The sequence below is a fragment of the Solea senegalensis genome, linkage group LG13 (assembly GCF_019176455.1).
Source record: "Solea senegalensis isolate Sse05_10M linkage group LG13, IFAPA_SoseM_1, whole genome shotgun sequence".
Taxonomy (NCBI): domain Eukaryota; kingdom Metazoa; phylum Chordata; class Actinopteri; order Pleuronectiformes; family Soleidae; genus Solea; species Solea senegalensis.
In genome coordinates, this window is record NC_058033.1 from 2,844,954 (window position 1) to 2,860,801 (window position 15,848).

General features: G+C 38.9%; 2 protein-coding genes across 3 annotated transcripts; one reads left to right on the forward strand and one right to left on the reverse strand.

Moving 5' to 3' along the window:
- Positions 1-5,997: 5,997 nt before the first annotated feature.
- On the reverse strand, positions 5,998-10,900 carry rab38c (RAB38c, member of RAS oncogene family). 2 transcript variants are annotated; one of them, XM_044041760.1, is made up of 5 exons: positions 10,875-10,900; positions 10,020-10,216; positions 8,975-9,147; positions 8,651-8,788; positions 5,998-6,355 (listed from the first exon to the last, which is right to left on the reverse strand). In XM_044041760.1, exons 2-5 carry the CDS (start codon positions 10,210-10,212, stop codon positions 6,197-6,199), a joined length of 663 nt encoding a protein of 220 aa, XP_043897695.1. In that variant the 5' UTR covers positions 10,213-10,216; positions 10,875-10,900; the 3' UTR covers positions 5,998-6,196. The 2 variants fall into 2 exon arrangements, with proteins under 2 accessions (XP_043897695.1, XP_043897696.1); XM_044041761.1 differs by lacking the exon at positions 10,875-10,900 and having other exon boundaries at positions 9,017-9,147; positions 10,020-10,481.
- LOC122779420 (ras-related protein Rab-39B-like) lies at positions 10,880-15,552 on the forward strand. Its single transcript, XM_044041762.1, has 4 exons — positions 10,880-11,217; positions 11,975-12,208; positions 12,315-12,585; positions 13,041-15,552. Exons 2-4 carry the CDS (start codon positions 11,994-11,996, stop codon positions 13,194-13,196), a joined length of 642 nt encoding a protein of 213 aa, XP_043897697.1. The 5' UTR covers positions 10,880-11,217; positions 11,975-11,993; the 3' UTR covers positions 13,197-15,552.
- The last annotated feature ends 296 nt before the right edge of the window (positions 15,553-15,848 follow it).

Below are 15,848 nucleotides of genomic sequence, written 5' to 3' on the forward strand. Positions count from 1 at the left end.
GCTGTCTTCAGTCAGGGGACATGATGAGACAAAGTAGTGTCCAGTTGTTAAAATGTGGTCATTGCAGTAAATGAGTGAAAAAATAAGAGTAAAATACATTAAAACCTTTTTATTGTTTACTATATATTGGTCCATATCAATACAGACACTTTTGTTTTGAAATTCTACTAAACCACTGCTTTTTGTTTTAACTTAACCTGCCCCCTACTGGCCAGACTAGATACTCATTCTTAACAGCTTCAATGGTATATTGACATATTTTGATGAGGACATTCTTTGACATTTTGGACAGTTTTTTGATGACATATGTGGATAATTTATATTTTAACGTTTCTGATGACATTCTATACTCGAAAAGTTCATATTATGACAGTTTTAAAGACATACTATCGCATTGACCACACGTACATTGTTAGACGGTGATCGTGTGTTTGCTGTGGAGCAGTGACGTCACATTGTCAGTCGCAGGTGTAATCTGAACACCTGTGATCGGATCACTCAGGTCGGATGTTAACAACAAGTGTGAACAGAGCGTCAACAGAAAGTCTAAGAAATGTGTGGATCATTTTTAAACAGCACTTACCATACGTTAGTCCACGCTGCTCCTGCTCCTGCTGGCTCCGCGTGCGTGGAAGGTCCGAGTGGCAAACAGGAAGTGGATGATTCCAATTAGATTTATCGAGAGGGGAGGGCGCGGACCGCACTAAGCAGGGATTAGTCCACTTTTCCTCGTTGTATGTTGTGTTTTGTGATTTGCAGTTGTGTTTAATTTGCGTTTGTTATTTGTTGGTTTTCTTCTTAATTGTGGTGATTTGCACTTCAGGGGAACTGTATGTGTGTATGTGGAACACTCCATAACGAATAAATCTATGTAATTCGAACTAGTAATAAATAATAATAATAATAATACATCACATTTATATGGCGCTTTTCTCTACACTAATAAGTGGCAAAACCAACCGATAGTGAATACACTAAACTGAAAAGTATAATGACGTAATTAAAGGTTAAAGTTATCAATTTAATGGTTTATTTAATTGACCATGGCTATTAAATAAGTAATAGCCATAGTTTATATGTGTTGTTGCAGGAATCATGTTGTTTTCTTGGACGCTTTTTGCTTGATTTTCCACGATATACTGTATCCCAATCAAAAATGTTGTAAAATACACAGAATTCTGGGATTGTATATATTATTGTCCAAGAAAATAATGACAATATTAAGTACTTAATGATGATTAAAAAAATCAATTCCATTTAATATTAACCATGAATAGGACTTTTTGGTCTCAATGCTGTGCTTGGTATTTTGGTATATTTGGTTTAAAGTTCAAATTTGTTTTTGTATAGGTGGTTTACATAACCACATAAAGCTAACTTATCGTTATAATTACAATTTATGGTTAATATAACAATCATAAAATATTAAAATTAAGTCAGGCCAGAAAACCTGCAGATTATAACATGATCATATTATTAGGAACAATAACCACGTGTTAAAAGTAGTTTTCTAACTCCAGATTCTTTCACCTGTATATTTATATATGTGCACTCTAGTGAATCACATTTATCAGTAACTTTATGAACTGATAGTGACGATAAGACGAGCAGACTCAGTGGTTAAGTGACCGCAGGTCTCAGTGCATCACACGTTCACAGCTCCACAGTCCACACCGTCATCTGCCCCGTGTTCACGATGTCTTGTTAATAGGCCTGCATCGATAATAAGCTTGAAAATAAATGCTAATGAGCGACGAATAAATAACTCAAACCGGCTTTGTCGTAATATTTTTAAAAATGTAAACGAACACCCCATTGCCTTAATTTATTCACATTTCTCATAAGGTTTTCTGATCGTACGGTTCCCTATAGCGCGAATACCGAGGCGCCACATGACCCCGCCTTGCTGTGCTTGTACACAGCTGTGACATCACTCTGGGAAATAAGATTTTGCTGGGCTTGGTGACTTTTTGGACGACATACTAAACTATTCCTATTATTCCATATTTTCTTAGCTCATGTCTTTGCTGACATAAGTCAACAAAAAAAACGCCAGCTAGCACCTTTGAGGCTTTTTCAAGCCTTTCAAGGTGAGCTCTCTCCTCCCATTATCGCCGAGTCGTTGATGATGAAGTCGAAATCCTCGCTGAAGTTGAAATGACGCAACCGAACAAACGCACGCGACGCAGAGTTTGAGTTTGGTTTTTGGAAGTTGAGTTGTTTTGTTTGCTTTTGACAGTTTTTGGTTTGGTTTTGTTGTTTTTGTAACACCCAGACAGACACACACATATATGCGTAGACACATACCTCCAGTGGGATTTGAACCCACGATGTTTCAGGCCGTGATGCGACGTCCTTGTTCCCTGAACCATCTTCAGCGCTGGTGATGCTCCTAACAGGGACAGAGGATCACATGAAATAAGTGAACTGATGAAGGATCAAACAGTTTGTCCTCGTAATTCATTTTTTTTAAAACTCTGGCCAAGATAAGAAACTAAGGAATTCAGAGAAAGATCAAGAAGACAAGTATCTCAGTCCACCAGAGTCATGACTTCCCTCTCTGAGGTTATAAATTGTAATCTTACAATGAAGTGAAGTTTACACACTTTTAAAAACTTTAGACCAAAAACAGAACTTAAAATCACTAAGAAAGTGTTTCAAAATGCTCAGACAAAGTAGCTTCTGCTGTCAGAGTAAGATGTGTATACCGTAGGTTGTGAGTTCAAATCCTATGATGAAGTGAACTTTTTTTTTTACTTCAAAAGGTTCTAAGAAAACCTGAAGAAGTGGAAGTTGTGATGTCATGGGTTCAATTCTTCTAAAGAACAAGACAACTTAAAGTTCAACATCCAAAGTGAAGATCGAAAGGAGACGAAAAGTCCTGCAGTCACCAGGAATTGGTAGCGTGGTGTCTTTGTCCATGACCATAAGCTTGTAGAGTCTACAGGTGGTCGGTTCAATTCCTCAACTGCAGGGTTGTTCCCAGTCCAACACGTCTCAGGCTTGTTTCCATCTGAATATCACAAGATTAAAATAAATAAAAAAACACGTACTATGACATGTTTGTCTCGTTTTGGACGACATACTAAACTATGACTTTTTTTGTCTCATTTTGGACAACATACTAAACTGTGACTTTTTGGACGACATACTAAACTATGATTTTTTGTCTCATTTTGGACGACATACTAAACTTTGACTTTTTTGTCCCATTTTGGACAACATACTAAACTATGACTTTTAGTGACTTTTGGGCGACATACTAAACTATGATTTTTTGTCTCATTTTGGACAACATACTAAACTATGATTTTTTGTCTCATTTTGGACGACATACTGAACTATTTTTTACCAAAACATATAAATGTTTCTTCTTCTAATCTGAAGCGTTGTGGTGAATTATTGTTAATTCTTTATCCTGAACTCTTTTTCATTTTAATGTAGCCATAATAACTGCGATTTGTTTTTCTTTTGGGGGGAAAAAATTAATCACCTGCATGTTTTTGAATCAAATATCAAAATTTCTGCAATTAGAAAAATTCATTCTTCAGATGAGGACGTCTTTTCAAAGAGACGATGATGAAAAAGAACAGTTGTAAATAAGACATCAGTCATGATTTGAAATGCCTTTTGAACGAGGATGTTGTTGCTGTTTATATTGTTTTAATATTCTATGTTGCTGTGCTTGTTTGTCTGTGTGTATATATATGTATAAATATATACAATCTGTATCCAAGACGAAAAAGAAGAGAAAGAAATAGAAAAAAACATTTCCACATTCTTGACAACTTCATTTTATGCATGTTATTTAATACATCTAAAAAAAAAAAAGCTGCGGGAAAAAAATTATTTATTTTTGTGACCCAGAAAGAATCGTCAAGATCTGTCGATCCACAGACTCTGTAAATGACTCATGTGGAGTGTAATATTTAACGTTCGGAGAACATTAGTGGTGAAACACACTCATATACTGTACGCGAGAAACATGTATTATGCTTTGTCATGAGAAGACAAATAAGCACCACAGGCTTTGTAAAGTGGTTTATCCCCCACTGCAGCAACACTTTTCTCAATTTTCTCAATTTGCTAACAGCCTTTAGCCTTTATCAACTAATTACATAGTTCATTTAATGGACATATCAGCGAAATGGCTTCTCCTCAAATTATCTCCTCAGCGGTTTGTTGTGTTTGTCTCGTGCTCTTGCAAGAGTTTATGACTGTGTGAAAGCACAGATCATGTCGACACCAGATCAGTTATTCACACACACACACACACACACACACACACACGATGCTGTGTATTAATGTTACATTAAAGGGTTCCTCCTCACTCGTGAAATATACAGCTGTGATGGACAGCATGACATCTGTAATGACAGACGCCGCCTGAAACAAGTCCACGCGGCGTCGACGCCCATCTTTGCTCACTTCCTGCTGCAACCAGTTCAACGTTGTCTCCAGGATTAAGGCGCAAACCAAATAATTCAAAGCGCGAGGGGAGGATAAAATATGTAAACTGGGGCACCGATTCAGAGAGGGCGGGAAGAAATCAGTGGAAAGAATGTGTCAAGAGGACGACTTCAAAGAGACGACGGTTGCCTCCGCTTGTGAGCGACCTCATTCACTTCGGGGGACATTTTGTCTCTTTGCAGTCATTTTCTCTCCTTTTGTCTCAGAGTCTTGATATTTCACTCCGTCTGTCGCTTCATACAGATGTCTTGATATTAACACAATCACTTTCCAGAGCAGCAAAATGAGGACCAACAATAATCCACGGTGAAGTGGAGCTATGTGGATGATTGATGGACAGAAATGGCACTTTTTTTTCCATCGTATGGACATTTTACATCTAAAATGAATCTATAAAATAATGTGCAAAAGGAGAAGACTTCTTAACACATGCTGTAGTTCCTATACTATAATAAAAGAAATTAAATTTTAAAGTAACGTTTCAACTAGCATAGTACCAGGCGAGGCGAACTGGGACCATAGTTGGAAAAGGGACTAAAAAGGACAATGTACAATTGGTATTTGTGTTAAACCTAACTAATAAAACCGGTAAATATAAAGATTAATTTTATTACTTTAAAGCTGCCAGACTGCTTTTTACTGTGTATATAAATGACATTAGAACAGTGGGATGGATTTGCCAAATAAATAATAATAAATGGAATGTAATTCATACAATTCTGAATGAGAGTATCAGTAACAGTAACAGTGAACCCAGTGTTCTCAAATAAAGACGATGTGTTCTCTTGCAGTCCTGGGAATTTTAAATGAATCCACTTAAATCATTCTCTAGTATGGAAACTATGTTGTTTATAAAAATCAAAATCATCACCACATGGTCAAAAACTGTCGTCACTGCTCCCAGTGTCGCATTTTCTCACAGTTACAGCCTTTTCCAGCAGGAAATGTAACGTTTGTACACCACTCACTCTCCCTCACCAAAGTGTCTCCGTTTGGTAAAATCACTCATTTTCTCAATGGACTTTGGTGCAGGAAAATGAGCTGCAGACAAACTTCAGTTTCCAGACAGAAAAGTGCTCTCTCGCTGTGAGTAAGACAGTGAAAACTTAAGCTGGCATGGAGTTTATGAGGTAAGTAACATCTGTTCTCGCTTCTGTCCCTGCTGGGAGGCATGTTGTCACTGAGAGCGAGTGTTCCAGTCCCAGCCTGCTTCACAGAAATGATGACGCAGCGTTGGTAATGTGTCAATATCTGATTATATAGAAACATGTCCTGAGATTACAGTTAATCCTGAAGACATGATATGAAAGACATTTTTTTTTATGTTCACACTTTTTTTTATCCCTTGCACATGTTATGTAAGCTTCAGAAAAAAACCTAAATCAGTGAGAGCTGTCAGTGCAGCCAAATGTCAAAGTCACAGAGTCAGAGATGTTCAAAGCAAGCGAGGGAAACGCTGCACAAACTCTGAATATCAAACGCAACATGATGCACCAACTTTCCTGCGGCAAGCTGTAATGAATTGTAAAACATTTTAAAATGATTTATTTTGTTTTCTACAGTAGGGGGGAACATCTTTGCTGGAACATGATGACATATGTGTTGTAATTTATGTAATATAAAGAATAAAAACCTCTTCTTTCCCAGTAGCTCCAGTAATAGCTTCTTTTTCCCTGTGGCCTCATGGCTGTTAACTTCCTGGTTGTCTGTGATTGGTCAGGAGTCTCTATTTCACACATGACGAGCAGTTCAGGTGATCACTGGTGGAGTTGGTAAATCCAGACAGAACGAGGGAGCCGGGGTCACGCTCCGTCACCGAGCTCTCCTCGTTGTTCAGGATGTGCTCGACGAGACAGCGTGCCGCCTCCTCGATGTTTGTGTTTTCCTGCGAGTGGAAAAACTCAGTGATGAAATTGTTAAAACACAGTTGCAGGATTGACTATGATAAATATTGGTAATGAACTGATATTTACATTCATTTTATTTCAGCAATGTATGTTTCTTTGCTTTGGTTGGTGGGCAAAAGACAAATATTAGTTTTTTATTTGCTGTCTCTGCAACAGGGCCTGACGCAAGACCTTTTGAGGCCCTAAGCTGAATTTAATGTGACACCCCCCACCAAACCAGTGTTTTCTTTCGATTTTTACCTTTAAGGGCAGTAAAATGACAAAAGTGGCATTGAGACTGGCACCAGCGCCCCCATGTGGAGGAAAAGGCAGTAGAAGATGGATGAATGGATATTTAAAGTGAAGCACTAAATGTGGTTTCCCAATTTCCCACTCACTATAATTAGGTTTTGGGTTCAGGAATTTAGTAACTGTGGTTTAAACATGATTTGAAATTTGTGTGACTTTTGTTCTCATGCTGTGACTGGTCTCGGTTAAAGGGATATTTCTAAGTGTGATAGTATGAGGTATTATTAACATATCAGCACAGGGAAATCACTATTTAGATAATTAAAAAGAACCAAAACATTAGCTCCTCCTCCTCCAGGTAATGCAAAGGTTGTAGCACCTCCTACTTTATAAATAGAGTCCTGGACCAGGCATTTGTCCTCCTCTTCATAAACATTATGCCAGACATTTTTTGTTGACACACTATACTCTGACCTTTTCTGACACTTGGAAGGTTTTTGATCACATACTACATTAAGACAACGTGGAACATTCCAAATAGATCGACACAGAGGAGAGGAGAGGAGTGGAATGTACCAAGTCACAGAAAGTACACCGTGCCCTGCAAATCAGTGTAGCTTTGTGTAGGAGCAGCTCCACCTGTAATTAGTCAACGTTCACGTCCTAATTGAACAAATGAAGGAAATGGCAGCTGAAATTGTATTCAGTAAAAAAAAAAACATTATGCTAAAACACAGGAAAACACCTGCACCTTAGGAAATGCTGCCATCTGCTGGACGTACTTTCCCCCTCCATCTTTTAAAAACTGCTGAAATAATAATAATAAGTTTTGGTATCTGCACAGTGTCAGCATCGATCATTAAGTCAGCGTTGAATTGTTGTTTTTAATTGTTTTGGGGTTTTTTTTCTACATATAATGGGAGGCCCCCAGTGATCAGGGGACCCCAAACAGCTGCTTAGTTCACTAATGCCTTGGTCTGGCTCTGCTTGGCAACAGCTCTCACTTGTAAATGTATGGATCAAAGAGCAAAGAAGTTAATTGAGCATATAATTAATTTAAAATATATGTATGAATTATTTATATTATATATAAATAATATATAATTTAATATTTTAAATTTAAACATTTGTTGGTTTCAGCCGTGTATATAGTTACGTAATCACACAGACTTTCTGGGTCCCCGAGCTTGTCACAGCACCGCCAGTGTTGCCTGGCAACATGAGATTCAAACACTAATAGGCTGATGTGAATATTCTCAGAATAGAAATGTATTATTGTCTGTTTTTTTTCTTCCATTTTTGATTTTAGAACTGCTGAGGCCAGGATGTGAAACACACACACACACACACACACACACACACTCTGTCGTTCCTCGTGTGCTCGTCTGTCTGACCTGTGTCATGTCTCCACCTCACACTTTGGTGTGTTTCTCATTAGCCAGGCTATGAATGACAGGAAAGAGCAGAGCGCTAATATCACACCAGCCTGCTGAAGCTGCTCAATAATGTGCTGTTACTCTCAGAGTTAAGTGCACAGGAAAGGGCCGCATTATTTTTTACAGTGTTTAAATAGAGAGGGGGAAAAAAAAGTCGGTGATTTGCTCTGGCGTCACCTGCTGCTCATAAGGCAACTTGCACCATCTCTGAAATCCTGTCTGTGCTGATCACAGCCACGAGACTAAATGTCAATCTAATTATCCAACAACAACAAGTTAGTTTAGGTTGGGTTAACTTTGTTTGTATGAGTTATTAAGACATTATCAACACTGGCTGTGTGCTTTTCCATGGACCTGGACAGATGCTCACACTGATAACAGTATCTGGCTGATTTCAGCTGTATAGCAATAGCCTGTTAATAACCTGTCCATAAAAAGTCCATAGAGAAAATCAGCGATTTTACATCATGGCACACCGGAGTTGATGAGCCACTGCTGCCTCCATCAGTACGTTCAGCGCTTTATACAAACCAGTTTTCTTCAAACACAAATTCATGTAAAGAAATGGCCCAGGGCAACAGTTTCAAACCTTCCTGCTGTGACTCGTACCTTCGCCGAGGTCTCGAACCATCCGGCAAAGCCGTTCTCTCTGCAGAAGGAGTCCAGTTTGGGCTGCTGTGACCCCAGCTGGTCCGACTTGTTGGCCAAGAGAACAGTCGGAACCGGCTTCCCATAGTTCAGAGTCACCTGAGGACAGAATGAAGACGAGATCCATGATGGGTTTTACATATTACACATGGAAGCTGCACAAATCTTCATTATTATCAGGCAAAAGTTGAACTTGAAAAATGTATTTTATAATATCTTCAGCCAAGTCTAATGTTTGTCAGAGCTGCAGATTGATAGATAGGCCTATAATAGAATAATACTGACAGTGCAAAGACCTGACGGCTCTGAGAGCAGATGGAATCTGACCTTTGAGTCCAGGTCATCCTTCCACTTCAGCACGGCGTCGAACGTGGACGCCCTCGTCACGTCAAACACCACCAGTGCTCCCACCGCCTCCCGGTAATAGACACGAGTCATGTTCCCATATCGCTCCTGTCCTGGGATGCAGAGACACTCATCAGACACACACAGGTTTGTGCAGCTATTCTTTTTAGGACACGACAACTCGCGGCCCCCAATCAATTTCATGTGGCCTGGTGGTTTTTGCATCATAAAAAATATTGGGAACTATTTATCATTCCATATCAAAATGAAGACTTTTATTTTGAAATTGTGTGAATTATCATCATAAATATTATTATTTCAATGTCTTTTTCAAAAAGTTGAAAGACTGGACACTCAGTGGCCCCTAGGAGCCCCGCACGACATTGTATACATTCATTTTGACAGCCTGAACAAAGCATTGTCCCTAACCTTTACACAAAAAAGTAGGTTATGTCTCATGGGAACCAAAACCTGGTCCTGACAAGGTCAGTGTTTATGCCAGAAAAAGTCCTAAAGAGGTAACACACACACACACACACATATACATGCACCTTTCACATCCATGAAATTAAATTACCTCATTCACAGCACGGTTTATTAGAAAAAGAAGATTTTTGTCGTGAGTGGGTAAACTCCCACCCTGTTTGTGTTAGTGTGAACATGTGTGTGTGTGTGTGTTTATTCTACAGTTTTGCCATCATGTGAATCATATTACCAGTGTGGGGTCACTTGAACCATAGCCAGGCACAAGCTCTACATTCCTCAACAAGACAGCAAATGACAGGGAGGGGCCCAGGCATCCAGTGGGAACACACACACATAACCAATTAAAGCCTAACCTTAATCTAACCTTAATTTAAATAGCCTTAAACAGTTCCTCTGAACTAGGACCAGTCTCCATGAGGACTACTGGTCCTAACGAGGTCAGCGTTTATGCCAGAAAGGATCCCAATGAGATAACAAGTCCAAGTACACACACACACACCTGCTATGTCCCACAGCTGCAGCCTGATCACCGTGTCGTTGTCCCACTGCAGCACCTTCAGGGCAAAGTCCACGCCGATGGTGGCTCTGTAGTGCTGGGAGAAGATCTGATGGACGTAGCGCTTGATGATGGAGGTCTTTCCAACCCCCAGGTCTCCGATGACCAGGACTTTGAACAAAAGCTCCTGCTGCATGTCTCTGCCGAAGAAAAAGAAGAAGAAACAAATCCTCCTCCTCAGTGGAAGTAAAGAAACCTTAAGAAGGATGGAGATACACAAAATTGTAAAGAAGAAAAAAAATCCTAAATGTTGGACATTTTCTTTTCTTCTGAGGAAAAATGTTATGATCCAACATTAGGGGTGGTCCAGTGGCCGCAGCAGTCCTCTGAACTTCTCCTCAGTCTCAGTGTGTTTACTCCTGAGAGAGCAACTTCAAATACTGCTGCCAATACTAGGTGGTGCGTTCAAGTTCTCCTCGTAAACCACAGATCCAGACCAGAAGAGGTTCTTTCTTACTCTTTTCACTGAAAGTAAACGCATCATTACCACACTGTGTAAATATGAAATATCAGTCCAGCTTTACACAATAAAAAAATACACAGAAACACAAGAAAGGAACTGTATTTACTGTACTGTTATTAAGACTAATTTAAACTAATCTGAATATTAGATATATAATATTTTACCTTTTGTTCGATTTAGTTCATTTCATTTTAGATTATTTCTTTTACTGATTTCAACATGATTGTCAGTCGAGAATGTACTGAATAGCATTAAATGTAAGTGTGTTTGTTTTCCTATAGTCCTTGAAGGCATCATGCTGAGCTTTGCAGCGGCGCCTCTACGTGTGCACTTACGGTAATGGTGCTGATGAGGGCGAGGATGTGTGATGCTGCTGCTGCTGCTGCTGCTGCTGCTGTTGTTGTTTCCTGCTGCCATTTCCTCAGCGGATCCTCGCGGAAACATCACCGGTGTCACAGTAAATGAAGCTGTGGGTTCACACACGCGCACATTTTCAGCTCTGAATCTGCTCACGCGGGGGACGACAGATGAGAAACACGCTGCGTCTTATGTGATGTCATTGACTGGCTGTTTCTGTGGGCAACAGCACAACCACCGCTGAGCTGAAGGATATATATATATATATATTCATTTAGAGGGCATAATCATCAACATGAGGCTTGTTTGCTGATCAGTGAGGTACGTGATCATCTCTTTATTTATTTAAAAATGGCAACCTGAATGTGAAATAAAGAATATGTAATAAAGGACCGGGGCCTCATCATTTGTTGTAAAGTTAGTGGGTTATTTTTGTTAAAGCTGTCACTGGAGGTCTGTGAGGAATGGACGGACGATGTCTTGTGTTGACAATTCGATGTTCCCCCTGTTTTTTTGGCTTCGTTCAAGGCCTCGTTGTGTGTCATTGTCAGTCTAGTATCCACATGGGGGATGACTGTGTTTACTGAGTTGGAGAGGAGTGGCCTGCTCCTCCCTCCTTCCCCCTCAAATTAGATCACACTACAGTAAATCACATGGACACTGCCGAGGTGATCCGAGTCTATTTCATCTCTAAAATGCAATAAATGGGGTGATTGATGCTATAATTATTAATATAAACCAGTTAATCCATTTACAAGAATCCCCTGTTTCTATACAGGAGGTTGTAATGTATTATTATTTCTTTCGTTTATTGCTATTTCCTGTTATTGTTTTACATGTGGTTTCCTGTCATTTCATGGCAAGATTATTTCATATTTTGTCAGTGCAACTTCTGCAGTGTATCTCGCTGGAATCTGAAATATTTTATCACAAATTTCACTTAAAAATCTACGTTTCTGACCTTCAAATGCAAGGATTTGATGCTTATGTGCCAGTAAATGTTTATATATTTGGAGTTTGAACTATTAGCTCGGCTAAACGCGACATTTGTAAGTGACTTATTCTGATTTTGCCACAGATTTGATTTCAAGGATACAATGGAGACAATATGGCTTTATCAGTTTCGCCTGATCGTCATCGGAGACTCCACAGTTGGCAAGTCGTGTCTGATCCGGAGGTTCACCGAGGGCCGCTTCGCCCAGGTGTCGGACCCCACAGTGGGAGTGGACTTCTTCTCACGTCTGGTGGAAATTGAACCTGGCAAAAGGATCAAACTTCAAATCTGGGACACTGCAGGACAAGAGAGGTTCAGGTAAAGACAAAAACTCTCCTCAAATGGCACCATGACATGTAAGAAAACTTAAAACTTAATTTATTATTATGAGTGTGATCTTTTATATCATTTTCAACCCATCCAGGTCCATCACCAGAGCCTACTACCGCAATTCAGTGGGTGGTCTCTTACTCTTTGACATCACGAACCGCAGATCCTTCCAAAACGTCCATAACTGGCTGGAGGAGGCCCAGAGTCACGTCCAGCCTCACAGCATTGTCTTCCTGCTGGTGGGTCACAAGTGTGACCTGGAGGCCCAGCGTCAGGTGACCCAGCAGGAGGCCGAGAAGCTGGCAGGAGCCTACGGGATGAGATATGTGGAGACGTCAGCACGAGAAGCCATCAACGTGGAGAAGGTGTGGATGTTATTTTTTACTTCCGCTGGATACGTGCAGTACATGCACGATCAGCTTTGGTTCAGTCCAAACACACTCAATCAAATGAGTGTTGCTTTAAAGCGTGATGATCACTTGACTGACTTATCATCTAAGTTCAGGGGTTGATTGATATAGTTTTTATTATGGTCCGATGATGTCCATCTTTCGAAATCAGTGCAGCTGACGGCCGAGGTCTGACTCTCTCATCTTTATTTTGTGTCTGCACTGCAACAAATTTATATAAAATGTGTTAAATATTGTAATGTAAACGTATTAAATACAGATGGATGAAAAATAGGTTTTATAAGCAGATTTCTGAGAACAACAAACAAACAAAATTAATAAAATAAGAATTTAAAATGTGTCCAGATTAATTGGTCTACCTCTATTTGAGTTTTACAGTTCTGTATTTCTGTTGTTGACATTTATTTCAGGCATTTGTGGATTTGACGAGGGACATCTTTGACCTTGTCCGGAGCGGGGACATCAAGATCCAGGATGGCTGGGAGGGCGTCAAGAGCGGATTTGTTCCCAACACCGTCCATTCCTCCGAGGAGGTCACTAAGGGCGGCCGGCAGTGCTTCTGCTGACTTTTCTAACCGTAGCACACGACTATGGCAGGTGCTGAACATTTCAGTGGACTTTCCTGTTTTACTTCTTTACTCAAGACACAGCTTTTTTTTCCCCCTTCAGACGCCTATTTATGGCTCTGTGGACTTTTTATTGACGCTCCTGAAAGGTGTTCAAGCACAAGATGGAAGCATCTTAATCCCCTCGCTGTTCTGTGTGCATGTGTGTAACTGTATTGACCCTCCGCTCTTATCAACTCCGCTTTCATGCACAATACTTTGAATATACTGCAGACATGTGTCCGGAGAGACAGACGAGATACATTCTCTGACTGCACTGCACTACAAATCCAAGTGGCTTAACAGTGGAGGGACAGTGAAAGTCAAATTAAATGTAACCAAAGTTTGAGAGACTGACATGTTAGTTTGTTCGGAGAGAGTTTGCACACTGACAATTTTTGCTGAAAAGGAAATTAAGCTACTGGAGCTGATAAGGTTTTTGTTTAGCGGTCATGGCCAGTGCGTACTTTAATTTCACAAGGAAAACTTTCCCTAAAACCGCATTGTGTGTAGCATCAAATAAATATGAAACACATCCATAATCATACCTTTTAAATGCACAAAAGATATAATTAATTGAGGTTAACTAATGTTAGCATTGATGACGTTTCATCTGATGAGAGTGAAGTTCATAATAACACAATACGTCACATTTCTATCGTGTTTTTCTGGACACTCAAATACACTTCACAAAATAACAAACGCAAAGGGTAAAAATAAATGAATTAATGACTGTTAAAGCTATGGGAATGCGTGTTGGAATTAAATGTCTCACCTTTTACTTTAGTAAATCAATTTAGCCACTTAGCACCTGTTAGCTGTGCTAGCCAAGAGAAAACTGTGTGAACATGTTTAAAATCAAACTGCAGCTGACTTAACTCTGAATTAATCATCTAATGTTTGCTGCAATCGTATAACATATCCATAGATACTGTATCTGTGCCACTTATGATAAAAACAAAACAAACAAACAAACAAACACCTGAATGTTCACATATGATCCCAGAGCGGTTAGCCATACAGGTAACAATTGTAGCATGATAGAAATATTTTAATAGTAGTTAAAGTAACTAAATAAGTTTAGCTAAAAGTAATAAAAACTAATACTTTGATATTTTCATTTATGTTCATTTAAAGCAACAGCTGCATTGTTTCATTTAAAAATGTTCACCTTGTAGCCAGCAGGTGCTAAGAGGCTAAATATGTGAGCGCTTGAAAAACATCATGTTTTCAACAGTAACTGTGTGATTCTGGGATTATTTGTTTTACAATTATATAATATTGAACAAATCGAGGAAAATTGACCACAAAGGTCGTAACACTTTCAGATTATAATCTTATGTGCTCAAAATCCAGTTATACTCTCTCACATTTGTAATCAATGCATGCCTCCATTTAAACTGACGTTTTCCAAAGAAAGAAAATCATTTTTTATTTTTGATATAATGTAAAAGGACATTTCCTGGACGCAAAACACAAAAAACAAAGTGAACAATTCTGGGAACATTTAAACTGGAAAAGTGGCAAAGTTTTCACTCCCGACTGACGACATTAGAGTGATTCATAGAACGCTTTAGCAACAATTTGTGAGTACAGGTGTAAAGTCTCTTTTGAGTGCCTTTTGGAGGAAAGATGTGGGTGTCTTTAACGTGTAAATACAAACTTCAAGGAGGCGGAAAACACAATGATATCACATTACACGGCCTGTAAATAATTTATCTGAAACCAAACCCTGACAAAGTTGACTGTTCAATGTTGTTGTGACATCAAGTGTCATCAATAATAAATGTCTGGAAACATTATAAACAAAAATGTGTTAAGACTGGAAGTACACTACTTTTTTTATTTTTTAGAACAATTAAAATGATTGTAGATGTAGGTAAACAATTGATGTAATACTGTTTGACACCACTAGAGGACCTTATAGAGCAAGGAAGGGAAGAGGAGATTATAACCTGTCGACATATCTATATCATGTTTTGTGTTTTCAAATGTTTTTGCCTTTTTCTACAGAAAACCTACGACATTTTATAAAAGCCTTAAACTAAATATTGGCAACTTTAAGAGAAAGTGGTTCCATATCAAAATCTAGAATAATAAAAGTAAGATTGTACAGGATTTTGAGCTTTGTTGAATGAAAATGTTACATGATGTTACATTGTACAGTGCTGTTAAATAACATCATTCTTTCAGTAAATGTGGGACAGGAAAGTAGGGAACCTGTGGAACTGGTTTTTGTTAACACAAGTGTACACAAGTTTATTTATTTGCCTGTGATGTATCGAGGTTATACACTAATTAAACTTAAACAATGAAAGTGGCATGTCATTTTATGGGGTTTAAATTTGGCGAATATTAAGTTTTATTTAAGGGCATTTCACTGTGTTAACTGTTCAATACAAAATGTTCAAAGTAGGCTTTCGCAAGTCAGAAAATACAATTCTACCAGAAAACTGAGAATAAATATCTGATATTCACAAAACATCAACAAATGACAGTTTAGGACTAAATGTCAAGGAATCGTAGACAAAGTTTGGGAGTCAATGAAATAACTTGGAGGGTATTTCTCAACCGGTGACTCATGACAAAAGCATCACAGGTAACGACAATAGA